The 20599-nt window shown below is 40.9% G+C and overlaps 1 protein-coding gene across 21 annotated transcripts in view; it reads right to left on the minus strand.

Moving 5' to 3' along the window:
• LRMDA (leucine rich melanocyte differentiation associated) overlaps nt 1–20599 on the minus strand; it is a 1434085-nt gene that overhangs the window by 717981 nt on the left and 695505 nt on the right. The window contains exon 2 of one of the 21 annotated variants that reach the window (XM_077124828.1): nt 11102–11185. The exons of 19 other annotated variants lie outside the window; for them this stretch is intronic. In XM_077124828.1, coding sequence (XP_076980943.1) covers nt 11102–11112 — 11 coding nt within the window. In that variant the 5' untranslated portion in view covers nt 11113–11185. Of the gene's footprint in view, nt 1–11101; nt 11551–20599 lie in introns of those variants that run through there. One more of the 21 variants, XM_077124821.1, reaches the window with a different exon arrangement.

The raw sequence follows: 20599 nt of genomic DNA on the forward strand, positions 1-20599 counted from the left end.
GCTGCACAGAGGGCAAACGGTTTATAATTCTCACGATAAATCTGGGCAACTAGTAAGTACTCTGAGGATGATATTGAGAAAGAGTCTGAGGCCTCATCCAATTTGGGGGGGCAAGAGACTGCAGTGAATGAGTTAATATATGTTAGAAAGACAGCCATTAATGTTAGGACCCTGAATCAAAGGGTAAATGGAAAACAAGATTGGGAATCTGGGCAAGGACTTAACCATTAACCACACTGATGAAAAGGAGACAGCAGAAGGCAACTCCAAATTGGCCAATGAGAGCCAAGGAAGCAGATAACACAGCTTCCAACAAGGTGTTCCACCCTGGTCTGTGACATCAGATACTCAAGCAGTGTGTGCTGGTGTGAATCAGTTTTTTAATCCGTTCTTGTGATTAGGGTGTTTCAACTGAGATGTGACCCAGTTCATTCAAGGTGGGTTTTAATCCTTCACGGGAGTCCTTTGTGAAGAGGATAACAGACAGAAAAGCCCAGAGAGCTCAAAGAGAAAGTGTCATGGAAGAGACACTTTCATGTGTCTCTTCACAATGGAAGAGAGCCATTGTGAAATCAGAAGCAGGAGACAAGGGCCAGCAGACGTCGCCATGTGCCTTCCCATGGGACATAGGAATCCCAGATGCCATCAGCCTTTCTTCAGGGAAGGCAACCTCTCCTTGATGACTTACTTTGGACACTTTTAAGGGCTTAGAATAGTAAATTTGTAACCCTAGAAATCCCCTTTGCAAAAGTCAACCGGTTTCTCGTATATTTCATTCCTGCAGCTCTAGCAAACTGAAACACATGCTTTTATGCTCCTATGCTACCAGGCCAGGCCATCTCAACCATTCTTATTTATGAACAAAAGCAAACCAAAGCTGTCCTATTTCCGGGCATGTGGAGAAGGAAAGAGATCATTTGGGTGGCCACAAGTTAAGCTTCAGGACAGCAGTACCTCATCTTTCTGGACGGTGAGAAATTTGCCAGAAAGGGAAGAATTAGTCCTACAAAAGAGTTTGCTTCATGGAATGTGGGGAAGGAATGAAAGCAGGTACCACAATTTTGCTCACTGTTGGGAAGTCTGGCCTTCTGGATGGGGAGGAGATGTATTTCAAAACTGAATAAAGATCAGCTAATTGTTACATTTGATCCTTCCTACTCACCACAACAGGAAGAAACAGAAAAGGAGATACAAGGTAAAAGGGGTCAATGGAAACCAAAAAAAAGGGGGCGGGGATGAAATAATGGAAAGATGAAAGCATTTACTTCAAAGGCACATTAATAAATCTGGATGACACAAAATGGAAGTGAGACAAAGGAATAAGCAGCTTATCCCTATTAAATGCCTAGTCAGGAAAGACTGGAAGAAGGAAGGAGATGGGTAAACACAGTTATAAGAAAATTCCTCACTACAGAGCTTCTGAAAATTTTGGATTTTGAAAATAAAACTCATTTTGGTTTGTTTCAACTAACTGTTGAGGAGCCTCTCTTTTATTCCAAGAAATTTCTTTGGAATCTAAAAGAAGGACGCATCAATACATCAGTGTCGGCATGCCCATACACATGCATACACTTACACACAGGGTTTGTGTGTGTGTGTGTGTGTGTGTGTGTATTTCACTGCAACTGGAGATCTTCAATGACTACCCTCAAATCTAGTTTGTCTCCTACACGAGCCAAGACTCAGCCCCATACACTCTGTAGGGTAAAAAAACTTCATTGCTTAGGTTTCCCTGTTTGAAGGGTAATTCGTCCTACACATTGTCCATTTCTTCCCTGAACCCCTAGAGCAGAGATGACACATAGAAGTGGGCTGACATTTGGCATATACTGACCTGTGTTTGCATTCATCATCCTATATATGCACATCCTGTCTTCCACCAGACTGGAAATCTCTTGAGAGCAGAGGGTTGTAATCTACTTTACAATCCAGCATTGAATACATACCACTCAGAAAAAGTAAGACCTCGCCAAATAACATTTATTTGAGAATGGTAACCTCCTTCTACCATGATAAAAAGTAATGATTGCACTTAAAATAGTGCAAAAGAACCGGATCTCTGGCAACCTGGCGTTTTTTTGTTTATTGCCAAATCTCATATCCTATTAAAGATTTACAGGTCAGAGACAAAAATATTCCTGTTTAAACATCTAAAGAGTGACTCCATTTGTTTCTCCCTACATTATTAATGTGATTAGTTTTAAAGTTATTGGATGCGAGGGGCATTAGACAGACCACACACAGAACAAGCTCCCTTCTCCCTAGGAAATTGCTCTAGTGAAACAAAATAGACCACCCGCCCACCCTCAGGGCCTCCTTGGGAGGCGGGGCTAGGCATGCAACTGCAGGGAGCTGCACATATGGAGACGAGGCATTACCTGGTCAGGATCCATTAAGCCTTAAGTGTTTACCAAGCACCTCCAATGAGTGCTATGATAAGACCCATGTGTGACTGTGTTTCATTTTCTATTCTTTCTTTTGCCTCTCAGTTGATGCTAAAAATTCACAGTGCCAGGAAGATGGCCAGACTAGCATGCGATGCTATGTGAGGGATCAGAAGACACAGTGACCAGCCATGTGACTATTCTTAGAAAAGTCACTTTTTCTTCTCTGTACTTTGGATTCCTGATCTGTAAAATGCACTGAGACTTTTGGATTGGAGGGATTGTGGCACAGACTTGGTGTCAGACAAACTCTTAGATTCTTGCTAATTCTGTTATACCAGGGTTACTGATAGTCCTGGCCAGGTGACCTGAAGCTTTTTCTTTCTTAGGAAACACCTGGCTTTCTGCACATCCAGTTTCCCCAATCATTTCTAAGTCATCTACATAACAGAGGATGCTTATAAGGTATTCAGAGGGAAAAAAATTGCACACCATTCTAGCATGAGTAAAACATCTGTCACAAACTGGAACAACCCTTGTGAATGATATCGAATCTGGGCTTCTTGAGGATGGTGTAACTTAGGGTAGCACTTTCAGACCCAAACATGTTTTGAAGGTCTCTAAGGAGTTGCTGCTGAATGAGAAAAGGTTTTCTGAAGGAATGCATTTACCGGCTGTCAGGGCCTATGCATGGGGACAAGTGCCTCAGACCCAACCCACGAAGAAAAGCGAACCTTGAGTGTTCCACTGAAAGCAGAAGAAAACTGGCAGACAAGACTCAGGTCACTGCAAGAGATTTGGTCAAGCTGAAGTTGACTTTCAGAGAGAGAGTGAGTTAGAGAAAGGGACAGAGAGATAATTATTAATAATTCAGGGGCAATGCATTTTTGAAAATCAAGTTTTTAAAAAATCCTGCCTACCCGGAGTGGCCAGGAAGCATATGGGGACCCAGACCAAACTGGAGCAGTTATCCAGATCCACGGGCTGCTCTGGGAACCTTCTCCAGGCTGCATATCGCAGGGAGGGAAGAAACAAAGCTGAACATGCAGATATCCCAAAACTGAAGTCTCTATTCTTTTTAACCCCAGCAACATTTTTACAGATGTGTGCTAAGAATTCCGAAAAGTTTCAAGGGTTTCTTTAAAAATGACTCCTCCACTTTACATGAGGTGAGCTCCAAAAGACCTCCTAACTGAGATACCATAAATCTAAGAACCTACTATCACTCCCATATTGAACTATCTCCACATATCTGGGGCTGAATTTCTTCTGCAGGGATGCTTGGCCATGTACACTGCTAGCAAAGGGATCCCTATGCTCAAAATGCACCTCCATGACAGCCAGCTGAACAACACTTTAAGGTTAAATCACCTCCACTAACAGATTTGTACATCTAATGCCAAGCACCAGGATATGCAGAATAGCTGGGTAAATCAATCCTGAATCTAGGCTGTCTTTCTGCTTCTTAGTAAATTCAACTTCCCTAATTAGCTCTGGCACTGTCCATAATTAGTCCTGTACAGTTAGGCCACCTAGCGAAGAGTTAAGAGCAGGAAGTCCGGAACCAAGACTGCCCAGCTCTGCATTCTGGCTCTAGCTCTTTTGCTAGTCTATGACCTCGGCCAAGTTACTAATATCCCTGGACCTTAGTTCCTCCTCCATAAAATGGGCATAATAATAGCACCTGTTTCCTAGGGTGGTTGCAAGGATTAAATGAGTCAAGTATGTGAAGAGTCTGGAGCCCTGCCTGACAGTGAGCACACAGAAGGGGGTTATTATTTTCTCTTTTTACTCTGCAGGACCAAACCCTCCAGCTCAATTATACCATGCTCTTCACTGTTCTCTTGCAACTCCCAGTGATTTGAGGGAGGGGTTGTCTTACCCATCTCTACTCTCCTCCCGCCCAGCGTGGATTGCAGTATAACAGGTTCCTGGCCAACGTCTATAAACTCGGTCGGTCGTAAACAAAGGCAAGAAGGGGGCAGCTCCATCTTCATTCTCATCTGCACAATGCCTTCTACCCTCCCTGCCACCACCCAGGACCAAAGGCCCTCTTCTCTGGCTAGCAAGACTCTCCCTTCGCTCCTGGCTCAGCTCAAGACTTCTGCTCCAAAAGGTCCTGGGAGGCATCCAAGTCTAGCAGTTAAGGCAATGGTTTTTCAACCAGACCGCCTGGGTTCAAATTCAAGCATCTTCCACTCACAAAACCTAGTGCCATATACACAGTAAGCACCTCATTTCCATGATCTCATCATATCCTTATGGAAACCTTGAGGCATATACCATTATTCCCACTTTATAGGCCAAGAAACTGAGGCTTACAGAGATTTTCTACCCAAGAATCACCATTCTGAAGGCAACATTTTCATTCTCCTACTGTACTTGCTCCCAATGACTCTTCTTTAGTTTAATTTTTTTTCTTACCTTGCCATGAGGAATGAAGGACTAAATGCACGATTCTGGAGCCAGTGTCTGATCTCAGGTCTATCCACCTCCAAGGCCTGGGGTCGTTCTCTAGGGGGCTGCCTAGAGGTAGAGATATATTTGTTTCCCTCCCCAGATTCCAGACTCAGCTTCGATCTGACCATATTAATATTCCCCTAACAGGAAGCCGGCTCTCAGCTTAGAAGGAGAGGCGGGGATGGCTCCTTCCCAAAACTGAGTCAGTGCCTGCCACACACACACCCACACCCAGAAAACACAGCCAGGGCAATAGTGCAGCTGACACCCCTCCATGCCACGGGCACTGAGACTACTTGGTACGACCAGTGGCATGGACAGGAGAACTCACAGGCTGGGTTTCAACAACAAACAACAAAGCTCACTGGGGGTGTCTCTGTCACTTAGAGACAGAAGAGAGGGTACCCATCCGCCAGAGGCTATTGACAACCTGCTCCCCAACCAACTCGTTGCACATTTTGTACCTTACCTGAAAGACACTTGGCCTACCCATGACCAGGAGAGTAGGTATCCTGGGCTGCTCCTATCCCTGGCAGATGACATCCTAGGGCCTGCCATGGCTTCCACACAGCAAACCATTGCTAGGTATATGCAAACGCCATGGAAACAGACCATGACATAGAAGGACTCGCAAAGAAGCAACTTAATACAAGGTCAACAAGACCTCTGACAAACAGTGTATATAGCACTTAATCTTCAAAATACAGCCAACTCTGCTTTCTTTCATAACCCCTAGGCTACAAAGGCTAATGAGATTCACAGACAATGTATTAAATGATGGAATTCTCCACACAGCTCATTTTCTACAAATAATTTTAGAACTATTACCCAATATTGTATTGTAATAAAAAAACTGACAGGGTCTTGCTCAACAAGTAATCACTGGCATGTTTTCCCACCTGGAGATGGAGAACTTTCTTATTATGTGCCCTTGGTGGTTTTTTGGTATTTCCATAAAGCTGATGCTATTATTTATAAGCCATGGGTTACATCCCTTCACTGTATGCTAAAATTAGTGAAAATGTATTTGTAAAGATTCGGGAAAGCACATCAGACCGACTGTGTGTGCCCAGGGTCTGTGATGAGGGAGGAGTTTCCAAAGTCACCCGTGGCCTTCCAGATGGTGCAAGGCAGCACCTCTGGAAAGGAGGTGACCTCCTGAGGCTCTGGGTGGTGGCTGTCTCCATCCTGGGCCTCAGCCTCAGGGCTCCACACGTGTTGGCCATCCTCGGTCCCAAGCCCCGCACTGCCAGCCTGTACCCACTGCTTACCCACCTTTGGTCCTTGGTTCCTGCAGGGTCACTGTCCTGCCGTGGCCACTCACAGGTGGGTGATCAGCGCACACACCAAGGCGTGGCACTCCCCACCCCATTCTGGCAACCCCCAGAGCTGAACGCCAAGATGAAGAAAGAGCTGGAATATGGGAATCATCAGCTACTTCCAACTGCTGTACAAGCTTCTGTGCCCGTGAACGCCTGCTACCCTTGGGCTCAATGAGGCCTACTGGAGCTGCCCATGAAAGTCCTCTCTCTATTCCAGACCGCTTCCAGTGTCACCTCCTCCATAAAGCCTTTCCTGATACCCACCACCACAGGGGATTTCTCACTCATTAAATCCATAGTAAGCCTCGCCACTTCTGTGACACTACTCTTTGCCTTGCACAATCTAACTACTTGTATTCTCATTGTCTCCTCTGTCGGAATAAACAGCTTCTTGAATGAACTATGTCACTCTCATCTCTCTAATACCCACAGCACCTCACACCGTCACTCAGTAACTGCCTGCTGATTGGGGGGGGGGGGGTGGTAAGGCAGCATAGTCCACAGTCCAGAAAGAGCCCCAAACTTGGAAACTGAAGACATGGAGTCAAGACTAGGTTCTACTGAAAGATGAGGTCTTGGGCAAGTCACTTACCCTCTCTGAACATCAGTTTTCATGCCTGAATAAAAGAGATTAGATAAAAAATGAGGTTTGCGTCAGCTTAAAATGTCTATGGCTTGATAATAAAGGCAACCCTGTTTGTGACTGGGGGTGGGAGAATATACGAATTTAACCCAGCCAGGTAGCAGCTTGCTTTATAAATGGGCCAGTGTGTGTGTGGAGGGTGAGACATCATATTTTTTGAGGATATAATTTTTTCTCTTGCCATTAAATCACATCACAGAGACTTCCCTCTGTGCACTGAGCCACAGTCACATGAAGTCATGTCACCCCATATCTCCCCCCAAAAAACACACATGTCTATTAATATCCAAACAGTATTTAAAATCATTAATTAGCAGATTATTCATCCATGGGAAAAGTTGTCTATAATTAAGTACCCAATACACACATACAAATAAACCCAGTTTGCAAAGAAAGTTAATTCAGAAGAAAGATACAAGAGTGTTTAGTTAATCATTGAATCTGTATTCTAGATGACACTTTGACCAAGACAGGCCAATCACAATTTTGGATCCATAAAAGAGAACTTATGATACATTTGTCTAACCAGAAATAGTCGCCCTGATATTTGGAAACCACATTCACTTATCAAACAATGTTTAACTTTGGAGTAAGAACCAAAAAATGGCACCTGTTAAAATAAATCCCTGCTCACAAAAATCCTAATGTACTTCTGTGGCAGTATAAATACATCCTTATGATGCTAATTATATGGACAGAATAAGCTGCATCTGTGCTTTCCCAGCACAAGGGATAAATGAAGTCACAAGTTCATTTTTAAACTTGGAATAAAAAAACTACGCACTAATAGAGGCAAAACACTCATTATTATAAACTAGCCGTTTCAACAGCTGGAAGCTAAGGAACCACCAAATAACAGTCGTGAAAACAACTGCCAGCTACAATTTTCTCTCCTTTTTTTGATCCTTTTACAAATATGCGTTGCATGTGCTTTGACTATTTTTGAAAAGAAGGAAAAAAGTAAAACCTTGGGCTGTCTTCTCACCACAGCTGCTTTTCATAGGCATTTTTTCTTCTCAGATGATAACGTTTCATTTAGTAGACCTTTTCTTCATCATCATCATTTTCGAGAAACAGAGAAACAGTGCCTCTCCTGCACCGCTGAGCAGGAGGGCCGTGCTGCCAAATGCAGGGGGGCAGCAAAGGAGGGACAAGTTTATTGAAGGTTAACTTCAGGGGAGTTAGGAGGGAAAATAAGCAACTATGAGCCTGCTTACCTGACCTAGGCAGAGAAAAAGCCAGACCCAATTCCTTGGGCTCTGGGACCTACTTTTCATCCCTTTGTTCCTCAAGGCTTCCTGCCACAGTCCACTGGACATACCTGGGACATCCATCCAGTATGGTGCCCTCGAGTCTCTCGAGGCTTCTCAGGGCCTGGTGATGAAGCAGAGACTTCCTTCTAATGCTAAAAGTCTACAGCTCTCAGAGAATACGTGAGAGAAGATGTAAGAGAAACCTTAGCTGAGCCTCCAAGAAGTACACAAATTCACTGAGCTCTCAACCCAAGCATAGCGGGCATAGCGCATGGGCCCAAGTAACTTTTAGGCAGCCGACTAAACGTTGTAATTTATTTTAAAATCAGAAGAAAAAAAATGCTGAAAAAGATACTTTCATATGTAATATATTTGTCCTCATACCTAACAGAGTCATAAAATATAATTTTTATTTATTTTTATATGTAGGAAGGAAGCTGCGATGGCCAAAGTGCCTAAGGCACACACAAATCACATCCTGCCCCTGATGCTGGATCTTTCTCAGCCCCCAGCCTTGCATGTGCTCTCCTACTGTGTGGATGCCCCGCCCCAACCTTCCCTTGACAAAAATCTAGTCCTCAGTGTCCAATTCAAGTTCCACTTCTGCTCTGATTACTAAACTTCCTTATCCTCTGTTTGAAATTCCCCAGCCATTACAGGCCACACAATATCTTCATACTTACCCACTTTCTTTTTCTCATGTATCTTATTCTTGCTTCGTTATAAGAAAAGACTAATAGTACCCTACTGCTAAAACAACTCATGGGCTCCCCACTGCCCACAAAATAAAGTCTATCTTTCCCAGTCTCACATTCAAACTCTCATAATTGGGCCCCTACTAACTCCCATCATATTCCACATCCCTTCCCAAGGTGCCCTGAACCACCAGATACTCACCATTTTCCACATTGATTCCACACGCCTGCCACCTCTGAGTACTGGCATAACTGTCTTCTCAGCCTGGGATGCCCTTACCTTTCCATAGCTTTCTAATAAAAACCCTACCCAAACCTTAAAAGCCTTATTCCAGCTCTTTCCATTTAATCTCTATCCCTCCCTCTCCTCCTTTTTACCTCTCACTTCGTGCATGTCTTCAGAATCTGACTTCTATCAAAGGCATCTGTGACCTTGGATATCTTAGCCTGGGTATCCCCACAGAGGTTGAGACTAGGATTCTGGTAAAAAAGTCATTTATTTGGGAAGTAACTCCAGGATTGGTGGAGGAATGGGGAAGGGGGAAAAGGAAAGGAAGGGCAAGGAGCCAATGATGGTGTGTTATCAAGCAAATAACCACTGTGGGAAACTAGAGCACTGGGGAACCCTGGGAGACAGGAAAGAATATGCTTCAGTGTTATCCCGACTGAGGACCTGGAAGATAGGGTACTTAGGTCACTAACTGCCTACCCATCTAGAGGCAGAGGAGGTCCAGGGGCTGGAGAAAGCCCTCTACTTGTCATCAGGTGATCAAGCATCGCACATGGAAATGAAAATACTGAAGTGACAGGCTGAAAGCTTCTCTGCTGAGAGCATGGACTTATTCAACCAGCATTTTCGGGACATGAAGCAGACACTCCAGAAATTCTCACCAAAAGGAAATCATTTTTAAGGTCATTGAAAGCAGGGACCACAGCTTAATTTCTATCTGCCACAGTACCTAGCTTGCAGGATAAGGACTCAGACCACATATGCTGACCAAAGAACAGTGAGTGATTTAAAGCACCGATCCCCTCCACCCCCAAAATGAGACTAGCCCAGATAAATCAACTTTATAACTTAATAGCTGTTCTGAATTTCATACATGCTACCTCATTCATGCAAATACAGACCAACCCTGCTCTTGTGAAATTTAGCAATGAGGACAGTAATGAAGATGTTCCAAATGGCCAAAAGAGCTGCCCAGGAATATTACAGATTCTGAGAAACTTTCTGAATTTCTAGCTGCCACGCAGCATCCCAGGTGGTTCTGTCTGTGCCACTGGAAGGTCTTCAACCAGCACCCAGCCTTCTGGCTTCCCTGTGGTCATAACATACCATACTGGGTGCACCGAAAAGCTGCCTCAGGGCCCAATCGGATATAGCCAAAGAGTCAAATAAAGAAAAATAATGTGTGCCCAAGCAACAGCTCCAAGCAAGGGAGGGACAAGCCAGCCAGCTTCTCTTGCCAACTTCAGAGCAGAACAGATGTTTCTTTGTCTCCAAGGTATCTACCCTCCTAGGACACCAGACCTAGGTCACCCATCAAGTCATTTATCTTTATGATGAGTTACAGCAGGCAGCACACAGTCAAGACAAATGCACATCCTTTCCAAGAAACGTTACTTCATGGCAAGGATATGCTGAGGGTGAGTGTTCACACCAGATCACGTCAGCCGACAGCCAACCAAGTCTCAAAACTCAACTACAAAAAGAAAACCCTACACTCTGTTTTGAGCAAGAGACAGAGTAAGCCAATGACAGTGGGGGGTCAAGTCTGACCCAGGTAGAAGTATTCCACGGCTGAGTATGATAAGAACTGGCCACCCTGGGAACTGTTGGGGAGACCAAGGATTTATTGGCGTGAATAAGCCATGATACACCTCAAGCAACATGGCCAACAATGCCAACCTGGCACTAGAACCAGCATGCAGGAGACCTGGCTTGTGCTGATGGCTCAGGTCCCTGCTGACAGCTTGAGCAAATCACTTCTCCTCTCATGGTCTCAGTTTCCTGGTCTAGAAAATAAGAGGATAACCTCCAAGTCCCCCTTTCCAATCTTAGCCTTGTAACCAGTTATAAGAATCTGCAGGCTAGAGTATATAATGTTAAATTTTATTCATGGAGTGACAGCGATAAATAGGACAACAGCATTTAAACACCCCAAAAAATACGTATCATTACATTATATTTTCATCTACATAAAGGGAGCTGGCTTACTCCTTTCTCCCCCTAGACATCTCTAGTACTAAACACTGCAGAAGACGTGTCCCAGAGGAAATTTTGCTTTATTATCTAATTAGAAAACAGAAATCAGCATGGGAGAAAAATAGAATTTGAACTCACTTCTTTAACATGAACTTGATTTGATACCATCCACCTACAGAGCCACGTAGGATTACTTTGACCACCAGAGGGCTTTCCACACTTCTAAAATACATTAACACATAAGACAGTGCAATTAAAAAACAAGAAAGTTCCAGGTTACATTGTCTACATCTATAAAGTACCAGGAGCTCAGATTAAAAAAAAAAATCCGAATTTTCAATATGACATACTTCTCTTTAAAAAAACGATGCAAGGATGAGGAAAAATTCTAATTCCTCCTAAGTTCCAGAAATTTTCACAATGGTAAAACCACAGAAGAATTTGGTGCATGGAACCAAAGGGAAATCACAAATTAGCCATTAAAGCTTTCAGAGAATCCCATGGCTAAGATAGTGTTTCCTAAGATGGTGAACTGAGTTCTTAGACTTTTTTACTTCTTTCTGTGAAAATTTAGAATTACTCACAAATACAATGTAGTACTTAAAAAAAAAAAAATTGACTTTTTTTTTTTTTTTTTCTCCAGCCCCACAATTACATGAGTTCTATTCCACACTGCCAGGGAGATTTACATCCTGGGGAATCGTGTCTCATGTAATGGGAAGGGCTTTTTAATTATCAGCCCAGCATAATCTTGGGATGTATCTGAGTATTATATTAAACATATAGAATTACAGGGCCTTGTTCCCATTCTGGATCCCATGTGTTTGGGATGTTAAAATGATCTATCCAGGCAAGTTGATTTAGATTGTGTGTTACATTAAATTAGGTTCAGGACATGATCAAACTCGCTACTTTGGTCTCATGCAATAAGGGAAGCTGTAGAATACATACACTATCATCCTTTGCCCTATATTCTGACTTACCTTAGTCCAATCAGATTGGCTTCATCTCTATCTCTAATTGAAGTCTTTTTGCTTACTTTACCACTTGCTGATGATGCAATGCTGACTTTCAGAGCTACAGAGTTCCAGCTCTAAGTATTAGGTGTCACAGAGATATCCAATGCCACAGGGAAATACCAGTTTATGGTATTTGCAGCACAGCATTGCAGAATTTAGAAGTATGCTTACAACTCTGGACTAAGTGTGACCACTATGAGAGCTTACAGTCTAGGCTCTAAATTTCTTAAAAGTATTTTCTAAAAGAGATCAGACTATATTTGTTCTTTTGTTTCTGGCCTCTTAAAAAAATATTTTTATTGAGAAAGCTTCACACACATACCATCCAACCATATTATAGAATCAATGGTTCACAATATCATAATATAAACATGTATTCATCATCATGATCCTTTTTAGAACATTTGTACCACTCTAGAAACAGAAGTAAAAAAGAAAAAAGCTCATACATCCCTTACCACTCCCTCTCATTTACCACTAGTATTACAATCTACCCAATTTTTTTACCGTTTATCCTCCTCTATTATTTATTTTTTATTTTTTTTTTTTTTACTCATCTGTCCATACACTGGATAAAAGGTATATCAGACACAAGATTTTCACCATCACACAGTTCCACTGTAAAAGCTATATAGTTATGCAATCACGTTTAAGAATCAAGGCTACTGAAATACAGCTCAGCAGTTTCAAGGTACTTCCCTCCAGTCATTCCAATACACCATAAACTAAAAACGGATACCTATACAATGCGTAAGAATAAACTCTTCACTCTATTTGAGATCTCTCAGCCACTAAAACTTTCATTTCTCTTTCCCCTTTTGGTCAAGAAGCCTTTCTCAATCAAGGTTCCAGCTCATCCAGGGAGTTCTATTCCACGCTGCCAGGGAGATTTACATCCTGGGGAATCATGTCTCCTGTAATGGGAAGGGCAGTGAGTTCACCTGCCAAGTTGGCATAGACAGAGAGGCCACATCTCAGCAGCAAAAGAGGTTCTCTGGAGGTGACTCTTAGGCATAATTATCAGTAGGCTTAGCTTCTCCTTTGAAGGAACCAGTTTTATGGGCAAATCCCAAGATCAAGAGCTCAGCGTTTCTGGCTTATTTTGTACCACACAATGTCCCCAAGGTTTATTTATTTCATTGCATGCTTCACAACTTCATTCCTTTTTGTAGTCACACAATATTCCAACATATGTATACATCACAGTTCGCCATCTGCTTCTCAGTCATTGTGCCCTTCAGCCTCCTCCATTTATCGGGCATCATGGATAATGTCTAAAATAAACAATCGATGTCTCACATTGTCCTCACTGAGTCGTACAATTATCAATGCTCTCAATTCTAGGCAGTTTTCATTGGTCCAAAGAGAAAGTGTACAGAAAAGCACGGCCTCACCAAATATCACATCTAAACTTACCCCTATCTCTTATTTCTCCCCCGCAATTATTAGCCCCTGATATGGCTGAGTACAGCTGATATCTTCCTGTTAACTACAGGCCATAGCATGCAATATTAGCCTTCCCCTTCTATCCCTCTATTATTTACTCTTCGTACCTGATCAAACTTCTGAAGTAGTTCGTGCAAGAACATATTTATAATTGTCGAGTTAATCGGTGGGACACATGATTCTATACAACCCCTTTAAATCATAGTCACCTTCAATATGGCAATGCTACTTCCTACCCCACTAAAGAACTACCATCACTTCTTTCTCTTCCTTTAAATTTAAGTTCAATCTCATTGGGTAACCGTTCACCCCTTCCTAGCTTCTGTGTATCTCTAGATCCCCTATATTCTACATTATAAGCCTCTGAGTTTACCTTTACCAGAGTCCTAATAGTGAAACCATACAGTCCCTATTCTTTTGTGTCTGACCAACTTAACTCAACATTATACCCTCAAAGTTCATCTATACTGTCATATGCTTCAGGATCACATTTTCTCTTAATGCTGCATAATATTCCATCATATTAATATACCACATTTTGTTAATCCACTTGTCTGTTCATGGGCAGTTGGACTATTTTCATCTTTTGGTAATTGTAAAAAGTGCTGCTATGAATATTGGTGTAGAAATATCTGTTGGTGTCACTGCTTCCAGCTATTCTGGGTGTATACCGAGAATTGGAATTGCTGCCGTCACAGGGCAACTTGATATTTAGTTTTTTGAGGAACTGCCAAATTGTCTTACGGAGTAGTTGTACCATTATACGTTCCCAGCAGCAGTGAATGAGTGCTCCAATTTCTCCACATCCTCTTCAACATTTGTAGTTTTTTGTTTAATAGCAGCCATTCTTATAGGTATAGGTATGAGGTGATGTCTCACTGTCATTTTGGTTTGCATTTCCCTTACAGCTCAAGAAGATAAGCTTCTCTTCGTGTGTTTTGTGGTTTCCAAATATTTTCTCCCATTATGTTGGCCGATTCTTCACTTTTTTTGCCAAGTCCTTTGAGGCACTGAAGTTTTTGATTTTGAGGAGTTCCCATTTACCTACTTTTTCTTTCATTGCTTATACTTTGGATGTAAAGTTTAAGAAGCTACCTCCTACTACCAGGTCATGAAGATGTTTCCCTATACTTTCTTCTATGGGTTTTATGGTACTGGCTCTTATATTTAGGTCTTTGATCCACTTTGAATTACTTTTTCTATAGGGTATAAGGTAGGGGTCCTCTTTCATTCTTTTCACTATTGATATCCAGCTTTCCCATGCCCATTTACTAAAAAGAATATTCTGTTCCAGTTCAGTAGATTCGGGGGTCTGGTCAAGGATGAATTGACCACAGATTTGGTGGTCTATCTTTGCACTCCTGATTTGGTTCCACCGAACAATACTTGTCAGTATTGTCAAATGCTGGTTTGACCACTGTGGCTTCATAATAAGTTTTAAAGTCACAAAGTGTTACTCCTCCCACTTTACTCTTTTTTAGGATATCTTTAGCTATTCTAGGTCTCTTTCAGTTCCAGATAAATTTTATAACATGCTTTCCTAAGTCTTCAAAGTAGGTTGCTATAGTTTTGATTGGTATTTCACTGAATCTACAGATCAGTTTGGGTAGAGCTGACCTCTTGATGACATTCAACCTTCCTATCCATGAGCATAGAATGCCTTTCCATCTATTTAGATCTTCTTTGAGTTCTTTTAGCAACGTTTTGTATTTTTCTGTGTACATTTCCTTAACATCTCTGGCTAGCTTATTCCTAAATATGTGATTCTTTTAGTCGCTATTTTGAATGGAATTCTTCCCTTAATTGTCTTCTCAGTTAGGTCATTACTTGTATAAAGAAACATTAGTCCTGTATCCTGCCACTTTACTGTATTTGTTTATTAGCTCAAGTAGCTTTGTCATAGATGTCTCAGGATTTTCCAAGTAGAAGATCATGTCATCTGCAAATAAAGAAAGTTTTACTTCTTCCTTTCCTATTTGCATTTCTCTCATTCCTTTCTCCTGCCAGATTACTCCAGCTAAAATCTCTAGTACAATGTTAAATAAAGCAGTGACAATGGGCATCCTTGTCTCGTTCCTGATCTTAGGAGGAAAGCTTTCACCGTTGAGTAAGATGCTGCTCTCTGGGTCTTCTCAAATGTTCCCATTTATGATATTGAGGAAGTTGCTTTGGATTCCTACCTTTTGAAAGGATGCTGAATTTTGTCTAATGGTTTTTTAGCATTGATATGATGTGATTATTCCCTTTTTACCTGTTGATATGCTGTATTAGATTGATTTTCAAATGTTGAACTACCTTGCATTCCTACTATTATCCTTACTTGCTCATGACTTATAATTCCTTTATTGTATCATTGGATTTGATTTGCTAGTATTTTGTTGTGAATTTTTGCATCTATGTTCATTAGGGTGATCGGTTTGTAGTTTTTCTTTCTTGTAGTATCTTTATTCGGTTTGGGTATTAGAGTGATGTTAGCTTTACAGAATGAGTTAGGTAGCATTCCTTTCTTCAAATTTTTTTTCTAACAGTTTGAGCAGGATTGGTATTAGTTCTTTTTGGAATGTTTGATAAAATTTCTCTGTGAAGCCATCTGACCCTGGACTTATCTTTATAGGAAGATTTTCATGACTGATTGAATCTCTTTACTTGTAATTGGTTTCTTGAGATTTTCTATTTCCTCTCAAGTCATTATAGGTAGTTTGAGTGTTTCTACAAATTTGTCCATTTCATCTAAGTTGCCTAGTTTGTTGGTATACAGTCATTCATAGTACCCTCTTATTTTTAAAATTTCTTTAGAATCCATGGCAACAACCTCCCCACTCAGTTATTTTGTTCATTTGTGTCAGTCTAGCTAGGGAGCCATAGATTTTATTTATTTTCTCAAAGAACCAACTTTTGGTTTTACTGATTTTTTTTTTCTTTACCTTTTCATCCAATTAATTTATTTCTGCTTTAATCATTATTTCTCTTCTATTTTCTTTGGGTTTAGTTTGCTGTGCTTTCTCTAGTTCCCTTTTTTAGGTGAGCAGTTAAGTTGTGATTTTTCTTTTTTCTTTTTTTTTTTTTTAATTTAGGCATTTAGGGCAATAAATTTCCCTATCAGCACTGCTTTTGCCACATCCCATAAGTTCTGATAAATGTTTTCATTTTCATTCATCTCCATATATTTACCTGTTTCTCTAGCAATTTCTTCTTTGACCCACTGACGGTTTAAGAATGTGTTGTTTAATCTCCATATATTTATGACAGTTCTGGTTCTTTGGTGGTTATTAATTTCCAACTTCATTCTGTTGTGCCAGAGAAAGTACTCTGAATAATTTCAATCCTAATAAATGTATAAAGACCTGTTTTGTGTGCCAGAATATGAACTATCCTGGAAAATGTTCCATGAGCACTAGAGAAGAAGGTATTCTCTGGTGTTTTGGGGTATAACAATCTATATGATTGCTATAAATGAATTGGTATAGTCCAATCATTTATCACATTGTTTAAATTCTCTATTTCCTGGTTGATTCTTTGTCTGGTTGTTCTATTGTGCCAGTTTGAAACTATTACACACCCAGAAAAGCCATGCTTTAATTCTGATTCAATCTTATGGAGGCAGCCATTTCCTTTAATCCTGATTCAGTATTATAGGGTGGAAACTTATTATATTATCACCACGGAGATGTGACATGCCCAATTGTGGGTATGACCTTTGAATTAGATGGCGATGTGACTCCATTCATTTAAGGTAGGTCTTGATTAGTTTACTAGAATCCTTTAAAAGGGGAAACATTTTGGAAAAACCTCAGATGCAGATTCTTGGAGAACAATGGCTTCAGAGTTGACAGAGACACGAATGTTTGGAGATGCTTGGAGTGCTGACAGAGAAGGCAGATGCCTAGATAGGAGTAGAGTCAAACAGATGTCACCTTGTGCTAACCCACGAGATATTAAGCAAACTAGAACCCAAAGTTGTATCCCAGGGGAGCTAAGCGAAGCCCCATAGATGCTTAGGGAGGAAACAACAGGAAACAGAGGCTGAAAGCAATGGAGCCCAGGAGCAAGGGATCAGCAGAAGCCAGCAAAATTACTTCCCAGCTAACAGAGGTATTCCAGATGGCATCAGCATTTCTTGAGTGAACGTAACCTCTTGTTGGTGTCTCAATTTGGACATTTTCAGAGCCTTAGAACTGTAAACTTGTAACTTATGAATTCCCTTTTTAAAAACTCATTCCATTTTAGTATATTGATTTCTAGCAGCACTAGTAAACTAAAACATTTATCTATATAGGAGAGGGGTGTATTGAAGTCCACTATTATTGTTGAAATGTCTATTTCTCCCTTCAGTTTTGCCAATGTTTGCCTCACCTACTTAAGAGCTCCTTGACTAGGAGAATAAATATATATGATTGTCATTTCTTCTTCATGAATTGTCCCTTTTATTAACATGTAGTGCCCTTTCTTGCTTATGATGTCTTTACATTTAAAGTTTATTCTATCTCTCATTAGTATAGCTACTCTTGCTTTCTTTTGGTTACAGCTTATGTAGCAGATCTTCCATTCTTTGACTTTCAATCTATTTATATCCATGGTCTAAGATGAGTCTCTATTATAAGTGGCATATTGATGGATTATATTTTTTAATCCATTCTGCCAATTGGTATCTTAATTGGTGAGTTTAGTATGTTAAAATTCAAAGTTATTACTGTAAAGGCAGTTCTTAAATCTGCCATCTTATCCTTTTGGTTTTTATCATATCTATATGTTCTTTTCCCTTTCTCTCTCTTTTTATCCTTTAATTTATCCTTACTGATAGTCTTCAATTCTATGCCCTCCTCCAGACCTCTCTCTCCCATCTTTTTCTTTCTTTTCAACTGGCAGAACTCCCTTTAGAATTTCCTGTACATAAGATCTCTTGTTGACAAATTCTCTCAGCCTTTGTCTGTCTGAGAACATTTTAAACTCTCTCTCAAATTTGAAGGAAAACATGACCAGATAAAGAATTCTTGGCTGGAAGTCTTTCACATTCAGGATCTTAAATATATCATTCCACTGCCTTCGTTACCTCCATAGTGTCTGTTGAGTAGTCTGAACTCAGTCTAATGTGGCTTCCCTTGTATGCAGTGGATCGCTGTTCTCTTGGTGCTTCCAAGACTTTCTGCTTCTCTTCAACATTTGACAGGTGTAGGTGTCCTGTAGTATATTTATTTGACTTTATTCTATTTGGGGTTCACTGGGATTCTTTGATTTGCATTTCTATGTATTTTCTGATCTGCCAAGTTTTCCCTATTATCTCTTCAGCTAACCTTCCTAGACCTTTACTCTTCTCTTTTCCTTTTCCCTATTATCTCTTCAGCTAACCTTCCTAGGCCTTTACACTTCTCTTTTCCTTACAGGAAACAGATGATTCTTATATTTATGTTCTTCATGTTGTCCATCATTTCCCTGAAATCCTGTTCCTTTTTTTTCTTCCAACTTTCTTGCCATTTGCTCTTTCATGCATTTGAGTTCAATCATCCTGTCTTCTAACTCACTTATTCTTTCTTCCACCTCTTCGAATCTGCAGTTGTGTGTCTTTAGTATATTTTTCATTTGTTCTACAGTATCTTTCATCTCTGTGAGGTCTGCTACTTCTCTATTTATTCTTTCAAATTCCTCATGCTCCTCCAGTGTCTTCTTGATATCCTTTGTCATTATGAATGTCCTTGATAAGTTGTTCCAAATTCCATGTCCCTCAGGTGTTGTAATTTGGTCATTTGGCTGGATCATATCTGCCTGAATCTTCATGTGTTTGGTGATTTTCTGTTGTATTTAAGGGATTTGTTAATCTTGAAGAGGTTATTTTGCAAATTGATTTCCTTGACTTACTTAAGGTTTTATATTTGTTTGGGTTTGCCTTGAAGGTCCCCTTTAAATTTGGTTTGTCAGTAATTACTTGCCAAACTAAGACCCAGATCTCATAGAGGGGATGCAATTCTACTTGAGGCTTACCAACAGATGGAAGTCTTGAGCCACCTCTTCCCCTTAGCCCTGCCTCTACCTCTCTGCAGCAGCTGGCTGAGCAAAATGGCATGGGATGCAGAGGTTCTTTACAGAGTGCAGCAGGACTACTACTATCAGTGCCTGGCAGGGCAGATAGTCTCTCTGCATGGGGGTAGGTGAGTATTCATGGTGCCCAGAAGAGCAGCTGGTCCCAGTGGGCAGAATGGGGCTTCTCATTCCATCAGGAAACCAGCCTGCCTTGCCCATGGGGTAGGTGAACCAGCCTCCATGGCTGGGGAAACTTACACCTCTATGTTTGATCTTGGCTGTCCACCATTCCAGACTAGTTTAGGATGTGTGTCTGGTCACGAAAGTCCCCAAACAGTTGTTCCATACAGCTTCTAGCTATTTACTTGCTGCCCTAAATAATGAAATAAATTCTGCTCTTTCCTATGCTGCCACCTTGCCCCCATAATGTGTACATTTTTAACACATGGGTTTGGGGTAGCTGATGGTTGTTGAACCAAGTAACAGGCTTGTAACAATCTTTTATGCATGTTTTATATCTGATGAAACGGAGGCAAAAGCAAGTTTAAAAATGTTCCTAAATTCAGTAACTAGTAATTGTCCAAAACTGAAGAAGTTCTGGAATAAAGCTAATCACCCATTATCAACCAAATTTTCATTGACTTCAAATAAGCACTCTATAAAAAAAGCCTCCATATACCACAAGCTACATAACAAAAAATATAAATCAGTGAAATAGCAGTCTACCTTTGGGCTTAACTCTCTGTGGGTCCTCAGATGATGTCCACCAGTAGCACCTAGGGTTTGGAGGGGCATCTCCCAGAGGACATCAACAGAACTCAAAGGGAGGATCCATGAGCCTAGGGCCCCTCGCTTCTACCAAACTCTTGAGCTTGTTTCTGTTTAACTGTAAATTTTGAGGTCCGTACATATGATTTAGTTTGGAATAAAGCATTCTGCTAACATACAAGTTTAAATCTACTATTTCAATAGACATTTAAGAAAAAAAAAAATCATCTTTAGGTTCCTTTCCCCTAAACTTATCTTAAAGCATTTTCTTCACTAGGGTCAAGTATTTTTAATCTATAACTTCCTTACTAAAGTAAATCAACCTTACTAAACGGTTGAGTTCCCTGAAGCCAGGAAGAGCACCTTTTTCATTTTTGTGTCCCCAACA

This window comes from Tamandua tetradactyla, chromosome 13, assembly GCF_023851605.1.
Source record: "Tamandua tetradactyla isolate mTamTet1 chromosome 13, mTamTet1.pri, whole genome shotgun sequence".
Classification (NCBI taxonomy): domain Eukaryota; kingdom Metazoa; phylum Chordata; class Mammalia; order Pilosa; family Myrmecophagidae; genus Tamandua; species Tamandua tetradactyla.